At 43.0% G+C, this 21306-nt stretch overlaps 3 protein-coding genes across 3 annotated transcripts; all 3 read left to right on the top strand.

The window, feature by feature from the left end:
* Positions 1 to 2709: 2709 nt before the first annotated feature.
* Positions 2710 to 4809, top strand: LOC133958658 (N-acetyllactosaminide alpha-1,3-galactosyltransferase-like). Its single transcript, XM_062393567.1, has 5 exons — positions 2710 to 2772; positions 3271 to 3354; positions 3464 to 3544; positions 3677 to 3814; positions 3954 to 4809. Exons 1-5 carry the CDS (start codon positions 2768 to 2770, stop codon positions 4639 to 4641), a joined length of 996 nt encoding a protein of 331 aa, XP_062249551.1. The 5' UTR covers positions 2710 to 2767; the 3' UTR covers positions 4642 to 4809.
* A 4080-nt stretch (positions 4810 to 8889) lies between these two features.
* On the top strand, positions 8890 to 12276 carry LOC133958301 (N-acetyllactosaminide alpha-1,3-galactosyltransferase-like). The gene is made up of 6 exons (XM_062393029.1): positions 8890 to 9014; positions 9513 to 9588; positions 10087 to 10170; positions 10280 to 10360; positions 10493 to 10630; positions 10770 to 12276. Exons 2-6 carry the CDS (start codon positions 9584 to 9586, stop codon positions 11455 to 11457), a joined length of 996 nt encoding a protein of 331 aa, XP_062249013.1. The 5' UTR covers positions 8890 to 9014; positions 9513 to 9583; the 3' UTR covers positions 11458 to 12276.
* Positions 12277 to 17088: 4812 nt separating this feature from the next.
* On the top strand, positions 17089 to 19020 carry LOC133958185 (N-acetyllactosaminide alpha-1,3-galactosyltransferase-like). Its single transcript, XM_062393020.1, has 5 exons — positions 17089 to 17151; positions 17650 to 17733; positions 17843 to 17923; positions 18056 to 18193; positions 18333 to 19020. Exons 1-5 carry the CDS (start codon positions 17147 to 17149, stop codon positions 19018 to 19020), a joined length of 996 nt encoding a protein of 331 aa, XP_062249004.1. The 5' UTR covers positions 17089 to 17146.
* The last annotated feature ends 2286 nt before the right edge of the window (positions 19021 to 21306 follow it).

The raw sequence follows: 21306 nt of genomic DNA, 5'->3' as shown, positions 1-21306 counted from the left end.
ACGTCAATTCGGGTCGTAATCCCATTCGACGCACTCTAGTTTATCGTTTCTGACATAAAGGAACCACAACACATCGCTGGAGTTATTTTTTTGGGACAGTAGACACGCCAGATACCCAAATTAACGTGTAGAAGCACTACAAAAGAGAAATTTTCATAATATATCCCCTTTCAGATTTAAGTCAGTTAGGTTTCTCACTTAACTAACCTGACTATTTACGACCTGATAGGGGAAATACAGTCGCAAGATGAGTTCCTTTCCCGCTCCCAAGAACCAGCAAAAAAAATATTTACAGCCTGTTTGTGTTTGACTCTTTTTGCTTCAGGGCTGGCTAACAGCAAAACAATAAACAAAAGAACAATGCTAAGGTGAAACAACCTAAACTTCCCTACTCAAATTAAGGAAACAAAAGACATGGTACTGCCCTAACTCCTCGACCAAAAAAACACGAGAAAACATAGTTTAAACAGAAATGCTTCCCACCCCTACCAAGAACGGGCTGGAACCAAAGAACAGTTTACACAGTGCTGCACAAGGTGAGTCCGGCTGGGGGTCTGGCTGGCAGTGGCAAAAGGAGAGAGACCGCAGGAGCTGTGGGAAGACGTCCTCTTATCCTTCCAGCTTGGGCTGAGAGAGAGAGAGAGAGAGAGAGAGAGAGAGAGAGAGAGAGAGAGAGAGAGAGAGAGAGAGAGAGAGAGAGAGAGAGAGAGAGAGAGAGATAGAGAGAGAGAGAGAGAGAGAGGTAATTCTTGTGTATATCACTCAACACTTCTGATAGCATGGGGGTATAATCTGGCCTGAGAGCTATGAAATGGCCTAGGCCATAATATACCGGGGTATAATCTGGGCAAGGCCCCTTTCACCCCAGGTATAGTCCGGACTCGGGGTATACTCTGGCCTGTTACACTGGCACAGGTCCAGATGCTCTGCAGAGGAAAACAAAATGAAAACGTGCTTTCTGCGTCTTTTATCTTTGTCCTTTTCAAAAACCAAAAAGGGGATTTGTTTATTATCACTGGCATCGCATCAACATATCAACACTGACTTTTATGTGGAGTTCCCTTCTCAAGAGCAAATCGGGTGGACGGTAGGGAATATGTACTATTGTCGGGGGATGTACAGACATGCCATATATAAATAAATACTTTAATATCTGTAAATATGAATATGACATTGTACTGATTCAACATGTAGTACGTGAAATGTCTCTTTATTGTGGATTTTTCTTTTTTTCTTTAGGTGTTAATTCTTTATTTAAAAATGTTAATGCTGATCTCACGATGTCCTGTCATTATTCTGTCTTTGTCAAAGTGTGAACACACACACACAAACACACACACACACATAAAGCTTAGCGTTAGAGCTGGTACAGGTCTGTGGTGTTGGAGGACACATATTTCCATCGCTGCAGATCCGGGGCTGAGGCTGATGAAAAGACACTGAACAAAAACTTCTGAACAGTTTTTCAATGATACTTTTCAACGACAGGGGCAGATCCAGGAATATTTGATCTCTTTGATACAGACTTTCAAAAAAAAAAGAAGATGCAATAAACCTTAATGAGCTTAAAAGATAAGTCATGTGCTGCCTTAAATCAAACTCCACTTCTCACCTGAATGTTCAGGAAATGTTCCTGAACAGAATCAGAATCAGAAAGTATTTATTGCCAAGTAGTTTTACACCTACAAGGCATTTGCTCTGGTTATTGGTGCATACAATGAACATAGAAACATAAAAACATAAAAACACAATAAATACAACACACATAAGAAAAGCAACAAAAAAAATTATGTATATTTACTCACTATTTACTTATTATTTACTCCCTTTTTCTAATATTTATACAAAGTAACATTTATTTAGACATAAACATATCTAAATATAATGTGATTTCTAGCTGATATTGTATCATCCCTTGTGCCAACGCCTGGATCAAAGAGGCAGGGCCGTTGGGTGGTGAAGCTCCTGATTCACTCCCCTCAGTGAGAGGAACCACACCCCCTCTGTGCATTTAGCAGACACACCTGCTGAATTAGTGGCAGTGGTCTGGGATACAGTGATAACGTCCTGGACTCATACGTGGCGGCTTTTTCCATTTGGAACTTGACACCAGAGGAAAAATCATAACTCTGCTTGCTGACCAGCGTTGTATGTTCATGTTCATCAAATCCACGCCGTTGAAAACAACCTGCACACAGGTAGGTAAACATGTCTCGGAGTTTGCTGATGGAAGTCAAACAAACTGAAACCCTGACTTGGCAGAGACACAGTTTTATACTAACTTTTCTTTGTCTTCAACTTATTATCTTAACTTATAGAGAAAGTGTTAACTTCTTCTAAATCCTCTTCAGCTCTTCTTTTATAGTCAGTGGCTACAAGTCAGATTTATCATCACGTTTGAAATTTCTTCACATGAGTTATGTAGTTTTAAGTTTTTTAATAATATGATAAAAGATCTTCAAACTTGTGCAAGCCGCTGTTACTTTAGTTTTCATGAAAAACATGCATTTCATTTGTTCTAAAAATTGGAATTATTTGCACAACATAAACGATTTGAAAAGCGCTCGATAAACAGAATGTATTATCATTATTATTATTCCTAAAGGAATCCACTGATCTGAGTGAGATGCCGTTTGCTGGTTGACTTGAAAATGTTTTAATTTGTTAAAGGTTCAAATGCTGTTTTTCCCTCAAAGGTGAAGTTTTACTCACCATCACCATAAGCCATAATCGTGGTTGAGCTTGTTTGCTGGAACGTTTCCCAGTGATGAGGTAAGTCTCTGCTCAGATATTCTATTTTTTTTAAGTGATTCTTTATAAAGCCGATTCTTTATAAATCTTACTTCCTGCCTCGGGAGAATGTAAGTGGTTATTTGGTGCAATAGAAGTTACATTTAATGTCTTCCTGCCAGACGCAGGCACCACCCCTCCACCAAGGTTCGGATTTAAATGATTTGTTCCTCTTTTTGCGTTATCCTGCAAAACGAGTGAAAACACAACCCTGTCACTGGAGGTAATTAGTGCCCTTAGCTTTATTATATTTTAAAGCAGAATATCACTCAGTAGACAGCACTCATCTGCCAAGTACCAACACTTCCCCTTTGACTTTAATGACTAAACTCCACACACCTCTGGGCTTCATGGTCAGGCTAAATGTCTGTTTAACACACATTTCACGTGAAAGGCTGTGAAGATATGAAGTGACATATTTTGTAACTATATATATACAAATTCAACTTGTTGATTTTTCCTGCTTTTCTATCATTGCAGTCGGTTCCATAATACCGTGAAGAGATGGGGGCTCGGCCTCTGTTTTCTGATCCTGGTGTTCAGCTTCCCCTTTTTATACAGCAGGTGAAAACACGTCACGATCATGTCTCTGTGTGAGATGATGCCATGTCATTGCCAGAATCACCTCAATTTGCTTCACTGTCATGACGTCTTTTTTTTAAATATCCTTTAGATTTGATACCCATGAAGAAAACCCACCGGTGCCCAGAGAGAAAGAAGAGAGGAGGAACATAGATGGCGACCTTAACTTTGGGTAAGAGATCTCTCATAATGTATGCAGGTTTGCTCAAGGAACGGCACCTTGCCATCTCCCGGCATTGTTTGTCTTTTTTGCATTACCTGAGAAGCAGGGTACAGAACAGGTTTTCATCTTGTCTAATTCCAGGGCCAGACGGCAGGTTGAAACAATCACATCCTGGAAGGGCCCGATCATGTGGAATGGGATATTTGATGCGAATGCTTATGACGAGCTGCATATTCAACTCCGGTCCTCCGTGGCTCTAACTGTGTTTGCTGTGGGAAGGTTTGTTTACCCCATCAATATTGTGACTGCTGAGATTGCGTGGCGATTTAGAAATGCTACCTGACTCCAAGTTTACAAAGTGCAAATGATCAGTAGGACTATGGCACAGTCAATTTCTGTTTTGTTGTCTCTTGCTCAGGTACCTAGATGCCTACTGCAAGGATTTCCTGACCTCGGCAGAAAAGCACTTCATGCCGGGGTTACCAGTGACGTACTACGTGTTTACTGATTCACCAGAGAAGGTACCGCAAATCGAGCTCGGCCCTCAGCGACACCTCAAGGTTATCAAGGTGAAAATGTACATCAGATGGCAGGACATCTCTATGATGCGCATGAGTATGATATCGAATCTCATAGATTCGGAGATTGCTTCCAGCTTCAGCCACATCTTCTGCTTCGATGTGGATCAAGTGTTTGAAGCGAGGTTCGGCTCAGAGGCTCTTGGGGATTCGGTGGCTTTGCTTCACGCACATTATTACAAACTTCCAAAGGAAAAGTTCACCTATGACAGAAACAAGAAATCCACAGCCTTCATGGAAACGGGAGATTTCTACTACCATGCTGCCATCTTTGGAGGATTGTGTGCAAACGTGAAGAATCTGACAGACGCCTGCTACCTAAGCATCATGGAGGACAAAATAAATGACGTGGAGGCTCTGTGGCACGATGAGAGTCACCTCAACAAGTACTACTGGCTGAACAAACCAAGCAAGCTGCTCCCCCCCGAGTATTGCTGGGACTATAGTATTGGTGACAGAAGCGACATAGAAATCGTCCGCCTGAGATGGGCCCCAAAACATTACGATACACTTCGTGCTAATGTCTGAATAACTTTGAAAAGATGGAGACAATCTTTTATGTGAGGTCACCCTGATTTGACCATTAAATTCTAATCGGGTCATCCAAGCTGAGTTAGATCTGAACGATATGTAGATCAATAATTTCCATGATACTCGTAGGAACATTTAAAACACGTGGGAAATGATGCATGTTGGAATATATTATATAAGACACTTTCACATTAGATGCAAGCCAAGAATCGTCAAACCAACCTTGAATTAAAATGAGTCCCATAAGAAATATCCTGTAAGAATAACCAAAAACTATACAAGCCATTATAGATATATATAATTGTATGCATATATGTATACATACAATTAAAAAGTAATAAAAAAATTGTTGGAAACTTGCATGCACCTAGTGCAAAACATTCTTAATATCATTGGTTGAATGTTGCCCGGTTCAGTATCCCTCCTCCACTCCGAGATGCCCAGACATGGAAGAGACGTCCTGACAAACGTTAGATGATGGCTGGGGTTCAAACATTCTGGACTCTGGTACTGGAAGAAAAAGAATAGATATCTGGACACTCTTTTATTATCATAACATCATTTTGATGTTGTATATTGTAGCGAGGACTTGTAACTCTTAGAAGTTGACTTTTCAGGATGTTATGACTTCAACTATATTATCTTACAATTGCATTATGATTTGGGAATGTGCTTTTATTTTAATGTGTAACACTGCTGAGAAGTGCTGTAGTATCTCTGATCTTTGTGGATGTTGAGATGTTATCATATTTTTTTAAATGTATATTGTAGCGAGGACTTGCTATACTCAGAAGTTGAAGTTTCAGGATGTAGTAATCTTTGATCTTTGTGGAAGTCTAATATTTGTTTCAGTTTTTCTGGTTGAAGAAATAAAAGTCTATCTTTAAGATTTTTAGAGTCCACATCGTATGCCCATTTTACCACAATTTGATATGGTTCCTTGGGGTCTTAATGAAATGTCGGTAACATTTTTTGGTAAAAATACCACAAGGATAATTTAACACAGCACCTTTTGACTCTGTCTAAATCAGCCCTCCTCGGATTGACCTGTTTTGAGGGCACCTCCTCCTCCTCCGCTTCGCCGCCCGGGCATCGCAGGAGAGGATGTCTTCTGAGCGAGCACCCAAGCACGGGTACAATGCAGCTGGAACCCGGGGAGGGGGGGGTCCTGGAACACGTTCCGGTGCTATTTTCTAACAAAGCTCCACAAAAACAGCTGTTTTGTATTTATACCTGCTGCTTCAACCGGGGCGCTACACACACACACACAGAAGCTACGACTCGGGTTAGCCTCCGAGAGCATTGTTTCTCCACTCCGGACCTGAAATGGGTTCTCTCCCACTTGCACAAGCAACCATTCCAGAAAGTGCTGCAACTTTAAACATAAACTAGCAGCAAGCTAGCGATACCTCGCTGCTGCTACCCGTAAGACATCTGAGTGGCCGCAGCGGCAGAGACACTGTCCCCTCACCGACTTTGGCTTGTAACTTACCCAGGACGCCAGCTCTGCTCCTCCGCCAGACCTCCGCCTCCGGGGGGGGGCAAGGCCATGTAGCGAGACTGTTTATCGTTACTGACATAGATTGACCTGTTTTGAGTGCCCCTCCTCCTCCTCCTCCGCTTCGCTGCCCGGGCATCGCAGGAGAGACTGTCTTCTGAGCGAGCACCCAAGCACGGGTACAATGCAGCCGGAGACCGGGGAGGGGGGGGGGTCCTGGAACATGTTCCGGTGCTATTTTTTAACAAATTTTCACAAAAACAGCTGTTTTCTATTTATACCTGCTGCTTCAACCGGGGCGACACACACACACAGAAGCTACGACTGGGGTTAGCCTCTGAGAGCATTGTTTCTCCACTCCGGACCTGAAATGGGTTCTCTCCCACTTGCACAAGCAACCATTCCAGAAAGTGTTGCAGCTTTAAACACAAACTAGCAGCAAGCTAGCAATAGCTCGCTGCTGCTACCCGTAAGACATCTGAGTGGCCGCAGTGGCAGAGACACTGTCCCCTCACCGACTGTGGCTCGTAACTTACCCTGGACGCCGGCTCTGCTCCTCAGCCAGACCTCCGCCCTCTCACCCCGCTCCCCGGTTGGTTAGCTTCCCCCCTCGGCTAGCTTCCCAGCTAACAACCGCCCCGAGCTAAGGAGGGAGCTTTGGCTAATAACTTACCCAGGCCGCCAGCTCTTCTCCTGTGCCAGACCTCCGCCTCCAGGGGTGCAAGGCCATGTAGCGAGACTGTGACGTCAATTCGGGTCGTAATCCCATTCGACGCACTCTAGTTTATCGTTTCTGACATAAAGGAACCACAACACATCGCTGGAGTTATTTTTTTGGGACAGTAGACACGCCAGATACCCAAATTAACGTGTAGAAGCACTACAAAAGAGAAATTTTCATAATATATCCCCTTTCAGATTTAAGTCAGTTAGGTTTCTCACTTAACTAACCTGACTATTTACGACCTGATAGGGGAAATACAGTCGCAAGATGAGTTCCTTTCCCGCTCCCAAGAACCAGCAAAAAAAATATTTACAGCCTGTTTGTGTTTGACTCTTTTTGCTTCAGGGCTGGCTAACAGCAAAACAATAAACAAAAGAACAATGCTAAGGTGAAACAACCTAAACTTCCCTACTCAAATTAAGGAAACAAAAGACATGGTACTGCCCTAACTCCTCGACCAAAAAAACACGAGAAAACATGGTTTAAACAGAAATGCTTCCCACCCCTACCAAGAACGGGCTGGAACCAAAGAACAGTTTACACAGTGCTGCACAAGGTGAGTCCGGCTGGGGGTCTGGCTGGCAGTGGCAAAAGGAGAGAGACCGCAGGAGCTGTGGGAAGACGTCCTCTTATCCTTCCAGCTTGGGCTGAGAGAGAGAGAGAGAGAGAGAGAGAGAGAGAGAGAGAGAGGTAATTCTTGTGTATATCACTCAACACTTCTGATAGCATGGGGGTATAATCTGGCCTGAGAGCTATGAAATGGCCTAGGCCATAATATACCGGGGTATAATCTGGGCTAGGCCCCTTTAACCCCAGGTATAGTCCGGACTGGGGGTATACTCTGGCCTGTTACACCGGCACAGGTCCAGATGCTCTGCAGAGGAAAACAAAATGAAAACGTGCTTCCTGCGTCTTTTATCTTTGTCCTTTTCAAAAACCAAAAAGGGGATTTGTTTATTATCACTGGCATCGCATCAACATATCAACACTGACTTTTATGTGGAGTTCCCTTCTCAAGAGCAAATCGGGTGGACGGTAGGGAATATGTACTATAGTCGGGGGATGTACAGACATGCCATATATAAATAAATACTTTAATATCTGTAAATATGAATATGACATTGTACTGATTCAACATGTAGTACGTGAAATGTCTCTTTATTGTGGATTTTTCTTTTTTTCTTTAGGTGTTTATTCTTTATTTAAAAATGTTAATGCTGATCTCACGATGTCCTGTCATTATTCTGTCTTTGTCAAAGTGTGAACACGCACACACAAACACACACACACACATAAAGCTTAGCGTTAGAGCTGGTACAGGTCTGTGGTGTTGGAGGACACATATTTCCATCGCTGCAGATCCGGGGCTGAGGCTGATGAAAAGACACTGAACAAAAACTTCTGAACAGTTTTTCAATGATACTTTTCAACGACAGGGGCAGATCCAGGAATATTTGATCTCTTTGATACAGACTTTCAAAAAAAAAAAAAAAGATGCAATAAACCTTAATGAGCTTAAAGGATAAGTCATGTGCTGCCTTAAATCAAACTCCACTTCTCACCTGAATGTTCAGGAAATGTTCCTGAACAGAATCAGAATCAGAAAGTATTTATTGCCAAGTAGTTTTACACCTACAAGGCATTTGCCCTGGTTATTGGTGCATACAATGAACATAGAAACATAAAAACATAAAAACACAATAAATACAACACACATAAGAAAAGCAACAAAAAAAATTATGTAAATTTACTCACTATTTACTTATTATTTACTCCCTTTTTCTAATATTTATACAAAGTAACATTTATTTAGACATAAACATATCTAAATATAATGTGATTTCTAGCTGATATTGTATCATCCCTTGTGCCAACGCCTGGATCAAAGAGGCAGGGCCGTTGGGTGGTGAAGCTCCTGATTCACTCCCCTCAGTGAGAGGAACCACACCCCCTCTGTGCATTTAGCAGACACACCTGCTGAATTAGTGGCAGTGGTCTGGGATACAGTGATAACGTCCTGGACTCATACGTGGCGGCTTTTTCCATTTGGAACTTGACACCAGAGGAAAAATCATAACTCTGCTTGCTGACCAGCGTTGTGTGTTCATGTTCATCAAATCCACGCCGTTGAAAACAACCTGCACACAGGTAGGTAAACATGTCTCGGAGTTTGCTGATGGAAGTCAAACAAACTGAAACCCTGACTTGGCAGAGACACAGTTTTATACTAACTTTTCTTTGTCTTCAACTTATTATCTTAACTTATAGAGAAAGTGTTAACTTCTTCTAAATCCTCTTCAGCTCTTCTTTTATAGTCAGTGGCTACAAGTCAGATTTATCATCACGTTTGAAATTTCTTCACATGAGTTATGTAGTTTTAAGTTTTTTAATAATATGATAAAAGATCTTCAAACTTGTGCAAGCCGCTGTTACTTTAGTTTTCATGAAAAACATGCATTTCATTTGTTCTAAAAATTGGAATTATTTGCACAACATAAACGATTTGAAAAGCGCTCGATAAACAGAATGTATTATCATTATTATTATTCCTAAAGGAATCCACTGATCTGAGTGAGATGCCGTTTGCTGGTTGACTTGAAAATGTTTTAATTTGTTAAAGGTTCAAATGCTGTTTTTCCCTCAAAGGTGAAGTTTTACTCACCATCACCAGAAGCCATTCTTGTGGTTGAGCTTGTTTGCTGGAACGTTTCCCAGTGATGAGGTAAGTCTCTGCTCAGATATTCTATTTTTTTTAAGTGATTCTTTATAAAGCCTATTCTTTATAAATCTTACTTCCTGCCTCGGGAGAATGTAAGTAGTTATTTGGTGCAATAGAAGTTACATTTAATGTCTTCCTGCCAGACACAGGCACCACCCCTCCACCAAGGTTCGGATTTAAATGGTTTGTTCCTTTTTTTGCGTTATCCTGCAAAACGAGTGAAAACACAACCCTGTCACTGGAGGTAATTAGTGCCCTTAGCTTTACTATATTTTAAAGCAGAATATCACTCAGTAGACAGCACTCATCTGCCAAGTACCAACACTTCCCCTTTGACTTTAATGACTAAACTCCACACACCTCTGGGCTTCATGGTCAGGCTAAATGTCTGTTTAACACACATTTCACGTGAAAGGCTGTGAAGATATGAAGTGACATATTTTGTAACTATATATATACAAATTCAACTTGTTGATTTTTCCTGCTTTTCTATCATTGCAGTCGGTTCCATAATACCGTGAAGAGATGGGGGCTCGGCCTCTGTTTTCTGATCCTGGTGTTCAGCTTCCCCTTTTTATACAGCAGGTGAAAACACGTCACGATCATGTCTCTGTGTGAGATGATGCCATGTCATTGCCAGAATCACCTCAATTTGCTTCACTGTCATGACGTCTTTTTTTTAAATATCCTTTAGATTTGATACCCATGAAGAAAACCCACCGGTGCCCAGAGAGAAAGAAGAGAGGAGGAACATAGATGGCGACCTTAACTTTGGGTAAGAGATCTCTCATAATGTATGCAGGTTTGCTCAAGGAACGGCACCTTGCCATCTCCCGGCATTGTTTGTCGTTTTTGCATTACCTGAGAAGCAGGGTACAGAACAGGTTTTCATCTTGTCTAATTCCAGGGCCAGACGGCAGGTTGAAACAATCACATCCTGGAAGGGCCCGATCATGTGGAATGGGATATTTGATGCGAATGCTTATGACGAGCTGCATATTCAACTCCGGTCCTCCGTGGCTCTAACTGTGTTTGCTGTGGGAAGGTTTGTTTACCCCATCAATATTGTGACTGCTGAGATTGCGTGGCGATTTAGAAATGCTACCTGACTCCAAGTTTACAAAGTGCAAATGATCAGTAGGACTATGGCACAGTCAATTTCTGTTTTGTTGTCTCTTGCTCAGGTACCTAGATGCCTACTGCAAGGATTTCCTGACCTCGGCAGAAAAGCACTTCATGCCGGGGTTACCAGTGACGTACTACGTGTTTACTGATTCACCAGAGAAGGTACCGCAAATCGAGCTCGGCCCTCAGCGACACCTCAAGGTTATCGAGGTGAAAATGTACAGCAGATGGCAGGACATCTCTATGATGCGCATGAGTATGATATCGAATCTCATAGATTCGGAGATTGCTTCCAGCTTCAGCCACATCTTCTGCTTCGATGTGGATCAAGTGTTTGAAGCGAGGTTCGGCTCAGAGGCTCTTGGGGATTCGGTGGCTTTGCTCCACGCACATTATTACAAACTTCCAAAGGAAAAGTTCACCTATGACAGAAACAAGAAATCCACAGCCTTCATGGAAACGGGAGATTTCTACTACCATGCTGCCATCTTTGGAGGATTGTGTGCAAACGTGAAGAATCTGACAGACGCCTGCTACCTAAGCATCATGGAGGACAAAATAAATGACGTGGAGGCTCTGTGGCACGATGAGAGTCACCTCAACAAGTACTACTGGCTGAACAAACCAAGCAAGCTGCTCCCCCCCGAGTATTGCTGGGACTATAGTATTGGTGACAGAAGCGACATAGAAATCGTCCGCCTGAGATGGGCCCCAAAACATTACGATACACTTCGTGCTAATGTCTGAATAACTTTGAAAAGATGGAGACAATCTTTTATGTGAGGTCACCCTGATTTGACCATTAAATTCTAATCGGGTCATCCAAGCTGAGTTAGATCTGAACGATATGTAGATCAATAATTTCCATGATACTCGTAGGAACATTTAAAACACGTGGGAAATGATGCATGTTGGAATATATTATATAAGACACTTGCACATTAGATGCAAGCCAAGAATCGTCAAACCAACCTTGAATTAAACTGAGTCTCATAAGAAATATCCTGTAAGAATAACCAAAAACTATACAAGCCATTATAGATATATATAATTGTATGCATATATGTATACATACAATTAAAAAGTAATAAAAAAATTGTTGGAAACTTGCATGCACCTAGTGCAAAACATTCTTAATATCATTGGTTGAATGTTGCCCGGTTCAGTATCCCTCCTCCACTCCGAGATGCCCAGACATGGAAGAGACGTCCTGACAAACGTTAGATGATGGCTGGGGTTCAAACATTCTGGACTCTGGTACTGGAAGAAAAAGAATAGATATCTGGACACTCTTTTATTATCATAACATCATTTTGATGTTGTATATTGTAGCGAGGACTTGTAACTCTTAGAAGTTGACTTTTCAGGATGTTATGACTTCAACTGTATTATCTTACAATTGCATTATGATTTGGGAATGTGCTTTTATTTTAATGTGTAACACTGCTGAGAAGTGCTGTAGTATCTCTGATCTTTGTGGATGTTGAGATGTTATCATATTTTTTTAAATGTATATTGTAGCGAGGACTTGCTATACTCAGAAGTTGAAGTTTCAGGATGTAGTAATCTTTGATCTTTGTGGAAGTCTAATATTTGTTTCAGTTTTTCTGGTTGAAGAAATAAAAGTCTCTTTAAGATTTTTAGAGTCCACATCGTATGCCCATTTTACCACAATTTGATATGGTTCCTTGGGGTCTTAATGAAATGTCGGTAACATTTTTTGGTAAAAATACCACAAGGATAATTTAACACAGCACCTTTTGACTCTGTCTAAATCAGCCCTCCTCGGATTGACCTGTTTTGAGGGCACCTCCTCCTCCTCCGCTTCGCCGCCCGGGCATCGCAGGAGAGGATGTCTTCTGAGCGAGCACCCAAGCACGGGTACAATGCAGCTGGAACCCGGGGAGGGGGGGGTCCTGGAACACGTTCCGGTGCTATTTTCTAACAAAGCTCCACAAAAACAGCTGTTTTGTATTTATACCTGCTGCTTCAACCGGGGCGCTACACACACACACACAGAAGCTACGACTCGGGTTAGCCTCCGAGAGCATTGTTTCTCCACTCCGGACCTGAAATGGGTTCTCTCCCACTTGCACAAGCAACCATTCCAGAAAGTGCTGCAACTTTAAACATAAACTAGCAGCAAGCTAGCGATAGCTCGCTGCTGCTACCCGTAAGACATCTGAGTGGCCGCAGCGGCAGAGACACTGTCCCCTCACCGACTTTGGCTTGTAACTTACCCAGGACGCCAGCTCTGCTCCTCCGCCAGACCTCCGCCTCCGGGGGGGGGCAAGGCCATGTAGCGAGACTGTTTATCGTTACTGACATAGATTGACCTGTTTTGAGGGCACCTCCTCCTCCTCCTCCGCTTCGCTGCCCGGGCATCGCAGGAGAGGCTGTCTTCTGAGCGAGCACCCAAGCACGGGTACAATGCAGCCGGAGACCGGGGAGGGGGGGGTCCTGGAACATGTTCCGGTGCTATTTTTTAACAAATTTCCACAAAAACAGCTGTTTTCTATTTATACCTGCTGCTTCAACCGGGGCGACACACACACACAGAAGCTACGACTCGGGTTAGCCTCCGAGACCATTGTTTCTCCACTCCGGACCTGAAATGGGTTCTCTCCCGCTTGCACAAGCAACCATTCCAGAAAGTGCTGCAACTTTAAACATAAACTAGCAGCAAGCTAGCGATACCTCGCGGCTGCTACCCGTAAGACATCTGAGTGGCCGCAGCGGCAGAGACACTGTGCCCTCACCGACTGTGGCTTGTAACTTACCCTGGACGCCGGCTCTGCTCCTCAGCCAGACCTCCGCCCTCTCACCCCGCTCCCCGGTTTGTTAGCTCCCCCCCTCGGCTAGCTTCCCGGCTAACAACCGCCCCGAGCTAAGGAAGGAGCTTTGGCTAGTAGCTTACCCAGGCCGCCAGCTCTGCTCCTCCGCCAGACCTCCGCCTCCGGGGGGGGGGGCAAGGCCATGTAGCGAGACTGTTTATCGTTACTGACATAGATTGACCTGTTTTGAGTGCCCCTCCTCCTCCTCCTCCGCTTCGCTGCCCGGGCATCGCAGGAGAGGCTGTCTTCTGAGCGAGCACCCAAGCACGGGTACAATGCAGCCGGAGACCGGGGAGGGGGGGGGGGGGGTCCTGGAACATGTTCCGGTGCTATTTTTTAACAAATTTTCACAAAAACAGCTGTTTTCTATTTATACCTGCTGCTTCAACCGGGGCGACACACACACACAGAAGCTACGACTCGGGTTAGCCTCTGAGAGCATTGTTTCTCCACTCCGGACCTGAAATGGGTTCTCTCCCACTTGCACAAGCAACCATTCCAGAAAGTGTTGCAACTTTAAACACAAACTAGCAGCAAGCTAGCAATAGCTCGCTGCTGCTACCCGTAAGACATCTGAGTGGCCGCAGTGGCAGAGACACTGTCCCCTCACCGACTGTGGCTCGTAACTTACCCTGGACGCCGGCTCTGCTCCTCAGCGGGACCTCCGCCCTCTCACCCCGCTCCCCGGTTGGTTAGCTTCCCCCCTCGGCTAGCTTCCCAGCTAACAACCGCCCCGAGCTAAGGAGGGAGCTTTGGCTAATAACTTACCCAGGCCGCCAGCTCTTCTCCTGTGCCAGACCTCCGCCTCCAGGGGTGCAAGGCCATGTAGCGAGACTGTGACGTCAATTCGGGTCGTAATCCCATTCGACGCACTCTAGTTTATCGTTTCTGACATAAAGGAACCACAACACATCGCTGGAGTTATTTTTTTGGGACAGTAGACACGCCAGATACCCAAATTAACGTGTAGAAGCACTACAAAAGAGACATTTTCATAATATATCCCCTTTCAGATTTAAGTCAGTTAGGTTTCTCACTTAACTAACCTGACTATTTACGACCTGATAGGGGAAATACAGTCGCAAGATGAGTTCCTTTCCCGCTCCCAAGAACCAGCAAAAAAACTATTTACAGCCTGTTTGTGTTTGACTCTTTTTGCTTCAGGGCTGGCTAACAGCAAAACAATAAACAAAAGAACAATGCTTAGGTGAAACCACCTAAACTTCCCTACTCAAATTAAGGAAACAAAAGACATGGTACTGCCCTAACTCCTCGACCAAAAAAACACGAGAAAACATAGTTTAAACAGAAATGCTTCCCACCCCTACCAAGAACGGGCTGGAACCAAAGAACAGTTTACACAGTGCTGCACAAGGTGAGTCCGGCTGGGGGTCTGGCTGGCAGTGGCAAAAGGAGAGAGACCGCAGGAGCTGTGGGAAGAAGTCCTCTTATCCTTCCAGCTTGGGCAGAGAGAGAGAGAGAGAGAGAGAGAGAGAGAGAGAGAGAGAGAGAGAGAGAGAGAGAGAGAGAGAGAGAGAGAGAGAGAGAGAGAGAGAGAGAGAGAGAGAGAGAGAGAGGTAATTCTTGTGTATATCACTCAACACTTCTGATAGCATGGGGGTATAATCTGGCCTGAGAGCTATGAAATGGCCTAGGCCATAATATACCGGGGTATAATCTGGGCTAGGCCCCTTTCACCCCAGGTATAGTCCGGACTGGGGGTATACTCTGGCCTGTTACACCGGCACAGGTCCAGATGCTCTGCAGAGGAAAACAAAATGAAAACGTGCTTCCTGCGTCTTTTATCTTTGTCCTTTTCAAAAACCAAAAAGGGGATTTGTTTATTATCACTGGCATCGCATCAACATATCAACACTGACTTTTATGTGGAGTTCCCTTCTCAAGAGCAAATAGGGTGGACGGTAGGGAATATGTACTATTGTCGGGGGATGTACAGACATGCCATATATAAATAAATACTTTAATATCTGTAAATATGAATATGACATTGTACTGATTCAACATGTAGTACGTGAAATGTCTCTTTATTGTGGATTTTTCTTTTTTTCTTTAGGTGTTAATTCTTTATTTAAAAATGTTAATGCTGATCTCACGATGTCCTGTCATTATTCTGTCTTTGTCAAAGTGTGAACACACACACACAAACACACACACACACATAAAGCTTAGCGTTAGAGCTGGTACAGGTCTGTGGTGTTGGAGGACACATATTTCCATCGCTGCAGATCCGGGGCTGAGGCTGATGAAAAGACACTGAACAAAAACTTCTGAACAGTTTTTCAATGATACTTTTCAACGACAGGGGCAGATCCAGGAATATTTGATCTCTTTGATACAGACTTTCAAAAAAAAAAGAAGATGCAATAAACCTTAATGAGCTTAAAAGATAAGTCATGTGCTGCCTTAAATCAAACTCCACTTCTCACCTGAATGTTCAGGAAATGTTCCTGAACAGAATCAGAATCAGAAAGTATTTATTGCCAAGTAGTTTTACACCTACAAGGCATTTGCTCTGGTTATTGGTGCATACAATGAACATAGAAACATAAAAACATAAAAACACAATAAATACAACAAACATAAGAAAAGCAACAAAAAAAATTATGTATATTTACTCACTATTTACTTATTATTTACTCCCTTTTTCTAATATTTATACAAAGTAACATTTATTTAGACATAAACATATCTAAATATAATGTGATTTCTAGCTGATATTGTATCATCCCTTGTGCCAACGCCTGGATCAAAGAGGCAGGGCCGTTGGGTGGTGAAGCTCCTGATTCACTCCCCTCAGTGAGAGGAACCACACCCCCTCTGTGCATTCAGCAGACACACCTGCTGAATTAGTGGCAGTGGTCTGGGATACAGTGATAACGTCCTGGACTCATACGTGGCGGCTTTTTCCATTTGGAACTTGACACCAGAGGAAAAATCATAACTCTGCTTGCTGACCAGCGTTGTATGTTCATGTTCATCAAATCCACGCCGGTGAAAACAACCTGCACACAGGTAGGTAAACATGTCTCGGAGTTTGCTGATGGAAGTCAAACAAACTGAAACCCTGACTTGGCAGAGACACAGTTTTATACTAACTTTTCTTTGTCTTCAACTTATTATCTTAACTTATAGAGAAAGTTTTAACTTCTTCTAAATCCTCTTCAGCTCTTCTTTTATAGTCAGTGGCTACAAGTCAGATTTATCATCACGTTTGAAATTTCTTCACATGAGTTATGTAGTTTTAAGTTTTTTAATAATATGATAAAAGATCTTCAAACTTGTGCAAGCCGCTGTTACTTTAGTTTTCATGAAAAACATGCATTTCATTTGTTCTAAAAATTGGAATTATTTGCACAACATAAACGATTTGAAAAGCGCTCGATAAACAGAATGTATTATCATTATTATTATTCCTAAAGGAATCCACTGATCTGAGTGAGATGCCGTTTGCTGGTTAACTTGAAAATGTTTTAATTTGTTAAAGGTTCAAATGCTGTTTTTCCCTCAAAGGTGAAGTTTTACTCACCATCACCATAAGCCATAATCGTGGTTGAGCTTGTTTGCTGGAACGTTTCCCAGTGATGAGGTAAGTCTCTGCTCAGATATTCTATTTTTTTTAAGTGATTCTTTATAAAGCCGATTCTTTATAAATCTTACTTCCTGCCTCGGGAGAATGTAAGTGGTTATTTGGTGCAATAGAAGTTACATTTAATGTCTTGCTGCCAGACACAGGCTCCACCCCTCCACCAAGGTTCGGATTTAAATGATTTGTTCCTCTTTTTGCGTTATCCTGCAAAACGAGTGAAAACACAACCCTGTCACTGGAGGTAATTAGTGCCCTTAGCTTTATTATATTTTAAAGCAGAATATCACTCAGTAGACAGCATTCATCTGCCAAGTACCAACACTTCCCCTTTTACTTTAATGACTAAACTCCACACACCTCTGGGCTTCATGGTCAGACTAAATGTCTGTTTAACACACATTTCACGTGAAAGGCTGTGAAGATATGAAGTGACATATTTTGTAACTATATATATACAAATTCAACTTGTTGATTTTTCCTGCTTTTCTATCATTGCAGTCGGTTCCATAATACCGTGAAGAGATGGGGGCTCGGCCTCTGTTTTCTGATCCTGGTGTTCAGCTTCCCCTTTTTATACAGCAGGTGAAAACACGTCACGATCATGTCTCTGTGTGAGATGATGCCATGTCATTGCCAGAATCACCTCAATTTGCTTCACTGTCATGACGTCTTTTTTTTAAATATCCTTTAGATTTGATACCCATGAAGAAAACCCACCGGTGCCCAGAGAGAAAGAAGAGAGGAGGAACATAGATGGCGACCTTAACTTTGGGTAAGAGATCTCTCATAATGTATGCAGGTTTGTTCAAGGAACGGCACCATGCCATCTCCCGGCATTGTTTGTCTTTTTTTCATTACCTGAGAAGCAGGGTACAGAACAGGTTTTCATCTTGTCTAATTCCAGGGCCAGAGGGCAGGTTGAAACTATCACATCCTGGAAGGGCCCGATCATGTGGAATGGGATATTTGATGCGAATGCTTATGACGAGCTGCATATTCAACTCCGGTCCTCCGTGGCTCTCACTGTGTTTGCTGTGGGAAGGTTTGTTTACCCCATCAATATTGTGACCGCTGAGATTGCGTGACGATTTAGAAATGCTACCTGACTCCAAGTTTACAAAGTGCAAATGATCAGTAGGACTATGGCACAGTCAATTTCTGTTTTGTTGTCTCTTGCTCAGGTACCTAGATGCCTACTGCAAGGATTTCCTGACCTCGGCAGAAAAGCACTTCATGCCGGGGTTACCAGTGACGTACTACGTGTTTACTGATTCACCAGAGAAGGTACCGCAAATCGAGCTCGGCCCTCAGCGACACCTCAAGGTTATCAAGGTGAAAATGTACATCAGATGGCAGGACATCTCTATGATGCGCATGAGTATGATATCGAATCTCATAGATTCGGAGATTGCTTCCAGCTTCAGCCACATCTTCTGCTTCGATGTGGATCAAGTGTTTGAAGCGAGGTTCGGCTCAGAGGCTCTTGGGGATTCGGTGGCTTTGCTCCACGCACATTATTACAAACTTCCAAAGGAAAAGTTCACCTATGACAGAAACAAGAAATCCACAGCCTTCATGGAAACGGGAGATTTCTACTACCATGCTGCCATCTTTGGAGGATTGTGTGCAAACGTGAAGAATCTGACAGACGCCTGCTACCTGAGCATCATGGAGGACAAAATAAATGACGTGGAGGCTCTGTGGCACGATGAGAGTCACCTCAACAAGTACTACTGGCTGAACAAACCAAGCAAGCTGCTCCCCCCCGAGTATTGCTGGGACTATAGTATTGGTGACAGAAGCAACATAGAAATCGTCCGCCTGAGATGGGCCCCAAAACATTACGATACACTTCGTGCTAATGTCTGAATAACTTTGAAAAGATGGAAACAATCTTTTATGTGAGGTCACCCAGATTTTGACCATTAAATTCTAATCGGGTCATCAGAATCAGAATCAGAAAGTAGTTATTGCCAAGTAGGTTTACACCTACAAGGAATTTGTTCTGGTTATTGGTGCATACAATGAACATAGAAACATAAAAACATACAAACACAATAAATACAACACTATTTACTTCTTATTTACTCCCTTTTTCTAATATTTATACAAAGTTACATTTATTTAGACATAAACATATCTAAATAAAATACAGATAATAGATAAAAGATATAAAAAGTAAAGTAAAAAGTGAAATGCAAGACAGTGAAAAGTGTCAGATTGCAATATGCAATGTAATGCAATATAATATAATATAATGTGTTAATTTAACACATCCTTGAGGTGTGGGGGCAGGATAAAATTCTGAGTCAGGTGGGGGTCCCGGGCCTTGTTGATGAGGCCAACAGCAGCCGGGAAGAACCTGCTCTTGTGGCGGGAGGTTCTGGTCCTGATGGGCCGCAGCCTCCTGCCCAAGGGAAGAACCTCAAAGAGTTTGTGACCCGGTTGGGAAGGATCAGCCACCATCTTACCTGCACGCCTCAGGGTCCTCGGGGCAAACAGGTCCTGTAGAGATGGCAGATTGCAGCCGATTACCTTCTCAGCAGAACGGATGATACGCTGCAGCCTCCTTTTGTCGTTAGCGGTGGCAGCAGCGAACCAGATAGTGATGGAGGAGGTGAGGATGGACCTGTTGATGCAGGTGTAGAAGTGCACCATCATTGTCTTTGGCAGGTTAAACTTCTTCAGCTGCCGCAGGTAGTACATCTTCTGTTGGTGAGCGAGATGATGTTCAGCTCCCATTTGAGGTCCTGGGAGATGATGATGCCCAGGAAGCGGAAGGACTCCGTGGTGACGACTGGGGCGTCTCTCAGGATGATGAGGGAGGGTGGGGCTGGGTTCTTTCTGAAGTCCACAACCAACTCAGCCACTGATAATCATAGCAAACTCCCACCCTGTATTGTTAATGATGCTACCACTGTAACTGACAGGGCAACTATACTTGATTGTTTTAATACTCATTTTTCTGCCTCTGGCTCCTTATTCTCTCGGTCTTCTTCCACGATTGCTATGCCTGCCCTTAATATTGCGTCTTCGGCCACAGATGTTGGAAACATGTCTCTAGGCCTTATCTCTGCTGGTCAACCTTCCTTTGTTTTTAGGTTGTTTTCAGTGGAAGAGGTCCGTAGAGCTCTTTGCTCTCTTGATATCAGTAAACCTGCAAGTCCAGAGCACTTGGAACCATATTTCTTAAAGTTAGCAGCTGATTTTATTGCCAAACCGCTCCAATATCTTTTTAACCTCACTATCACCACAAATTGTATTCCTGAAATTTGGAAAGTCGCTTACGTCCTTCCCCTTTTTGAAAGGGGGGACCCTACTTGCTTGAATAATTATGGACCCATCTCCAAGTTGTCCATCCTGTTAAGGTCTAGTAAACAATCAGTTGAAAGATTTTCTCCATACTAACAACATTCTCTCCCCATGCCAATCCGGCTTTAGGAAACAACACAGCACAACTACAGCCTCACTCAAACTCACTAAGGATATAATAGACTGGCTGGATCAAAAGAAAGTGTGCACAGCTCTCTTTGTTGACCTTTCTAAGGCCTTTGACACAGTGGATCATTCCATTCTGAAGCAACGCCTGCTTGATATAGGTTTATCTGAGCAGGCTGTTGGCTGGTTTAATAATTATCTGTCTAATAGACTTTTCTTTCATGTAAATAAGAGAATTATTCTGTTCTCCCACTTTCCCTTCTTTCTTTTTCCTTGTTAATTTTTCCTGATTCTTTTGGTTGTGATTTATTCTGTGTGATCTGACTAATTCTGTATCGGTGTCATAAATACCAGGCAGCTGGGAACCAGAGGGTTGTCCTCTAACCAGTAGGTTGTTGGTTTGATCCCTGGAGCCTCTGGTCTGCGTTCTGAAGTGTCCTTGGACAGGATACTGTGTTTTAAATGGTGTCCGATGGTAAATGCTGTGTATGTAAGCATTTACCTGAATGTGACTTGTCTTAAATTTATGAGCAATTTAAAATGACCTGTTTATAAAATGTGACATGTGATGTTCTGTATAATAAGCTGCACCAGATACCACATGGGATCATGCAATCTTCCCAAACTCTCCACAAGGTGGTGCTCAATTCACAAAGATTACAGTTACAGAAGCAAGGAGCACAAAGCAGTCTGCAGGCACAGGGAAATAAAATCTGA

Source organism: Platichthys flesus, chromosome 1 (assembly GCF_949316205.1).
Source record: "Platichthys flesus chromosome 1, fPlaFle2.1, whole genome shotgun sequence".
NCBI classification, from domain to species: Eukaryota; Metazoa; Chordata; class Actinopteri; order Pleuronectiformes; family Pleuronectidae; genus Platichthys; species Platichthys flesus.
This window is presented reverse-complemented; position numbering and strand designations above follow the sequence as displayed.

Coding starts and splice junctions, on each gene's coding strand:
- LOC133958658 (XM_062393567.1), top strand. Junction 3,545..3,676: donor GATGGCGACCTTAACTTTGG/GTAAGAGATCTC, acceptor GTCTAATTCCAG/GGCCAGACGGCAGGTTGAAA. Junction 3,815..3,953: donor ACTGTGTTTGCTGTGGGAAG/GTTTGTTTACCC, acceptor TCTCTTGCTCAG/GTACCTAGATGCCTACTGCA.
- LOC133958301 (XM_062393029.1), top strand. Junction 10,361..10,492: donor GATGGCGACCTTAACTTTGG/GTAAGAGATCTC, acceptor GTCTAATTCCAG/GGCCAGACGGCAGGTTGAAA. Junction 10,631..10,769: donor ACTGTGTTTGCTGTGGGAAG/GTTTGTTTACCC, acceptor TCTCTTGCTCAG/GTACCTAGATGCCTACTGCA.
- LOC133958185 (XM_062393020.1), top strand. Junction 17,734..17,842: donor TTCCCCTTTTTATACAGCAG/GTGAAAACACGT, acceptor AATATCCTTTAG/ATTTGATACCCATGAAGAAA. Junction 17,924..18,055: donor GATGGCGACCTTAACTTTGG/GTAAGAGATCTC, acceptor GTCTAATTCCAG/GGCCAGAGGGCAGGTTGAAA.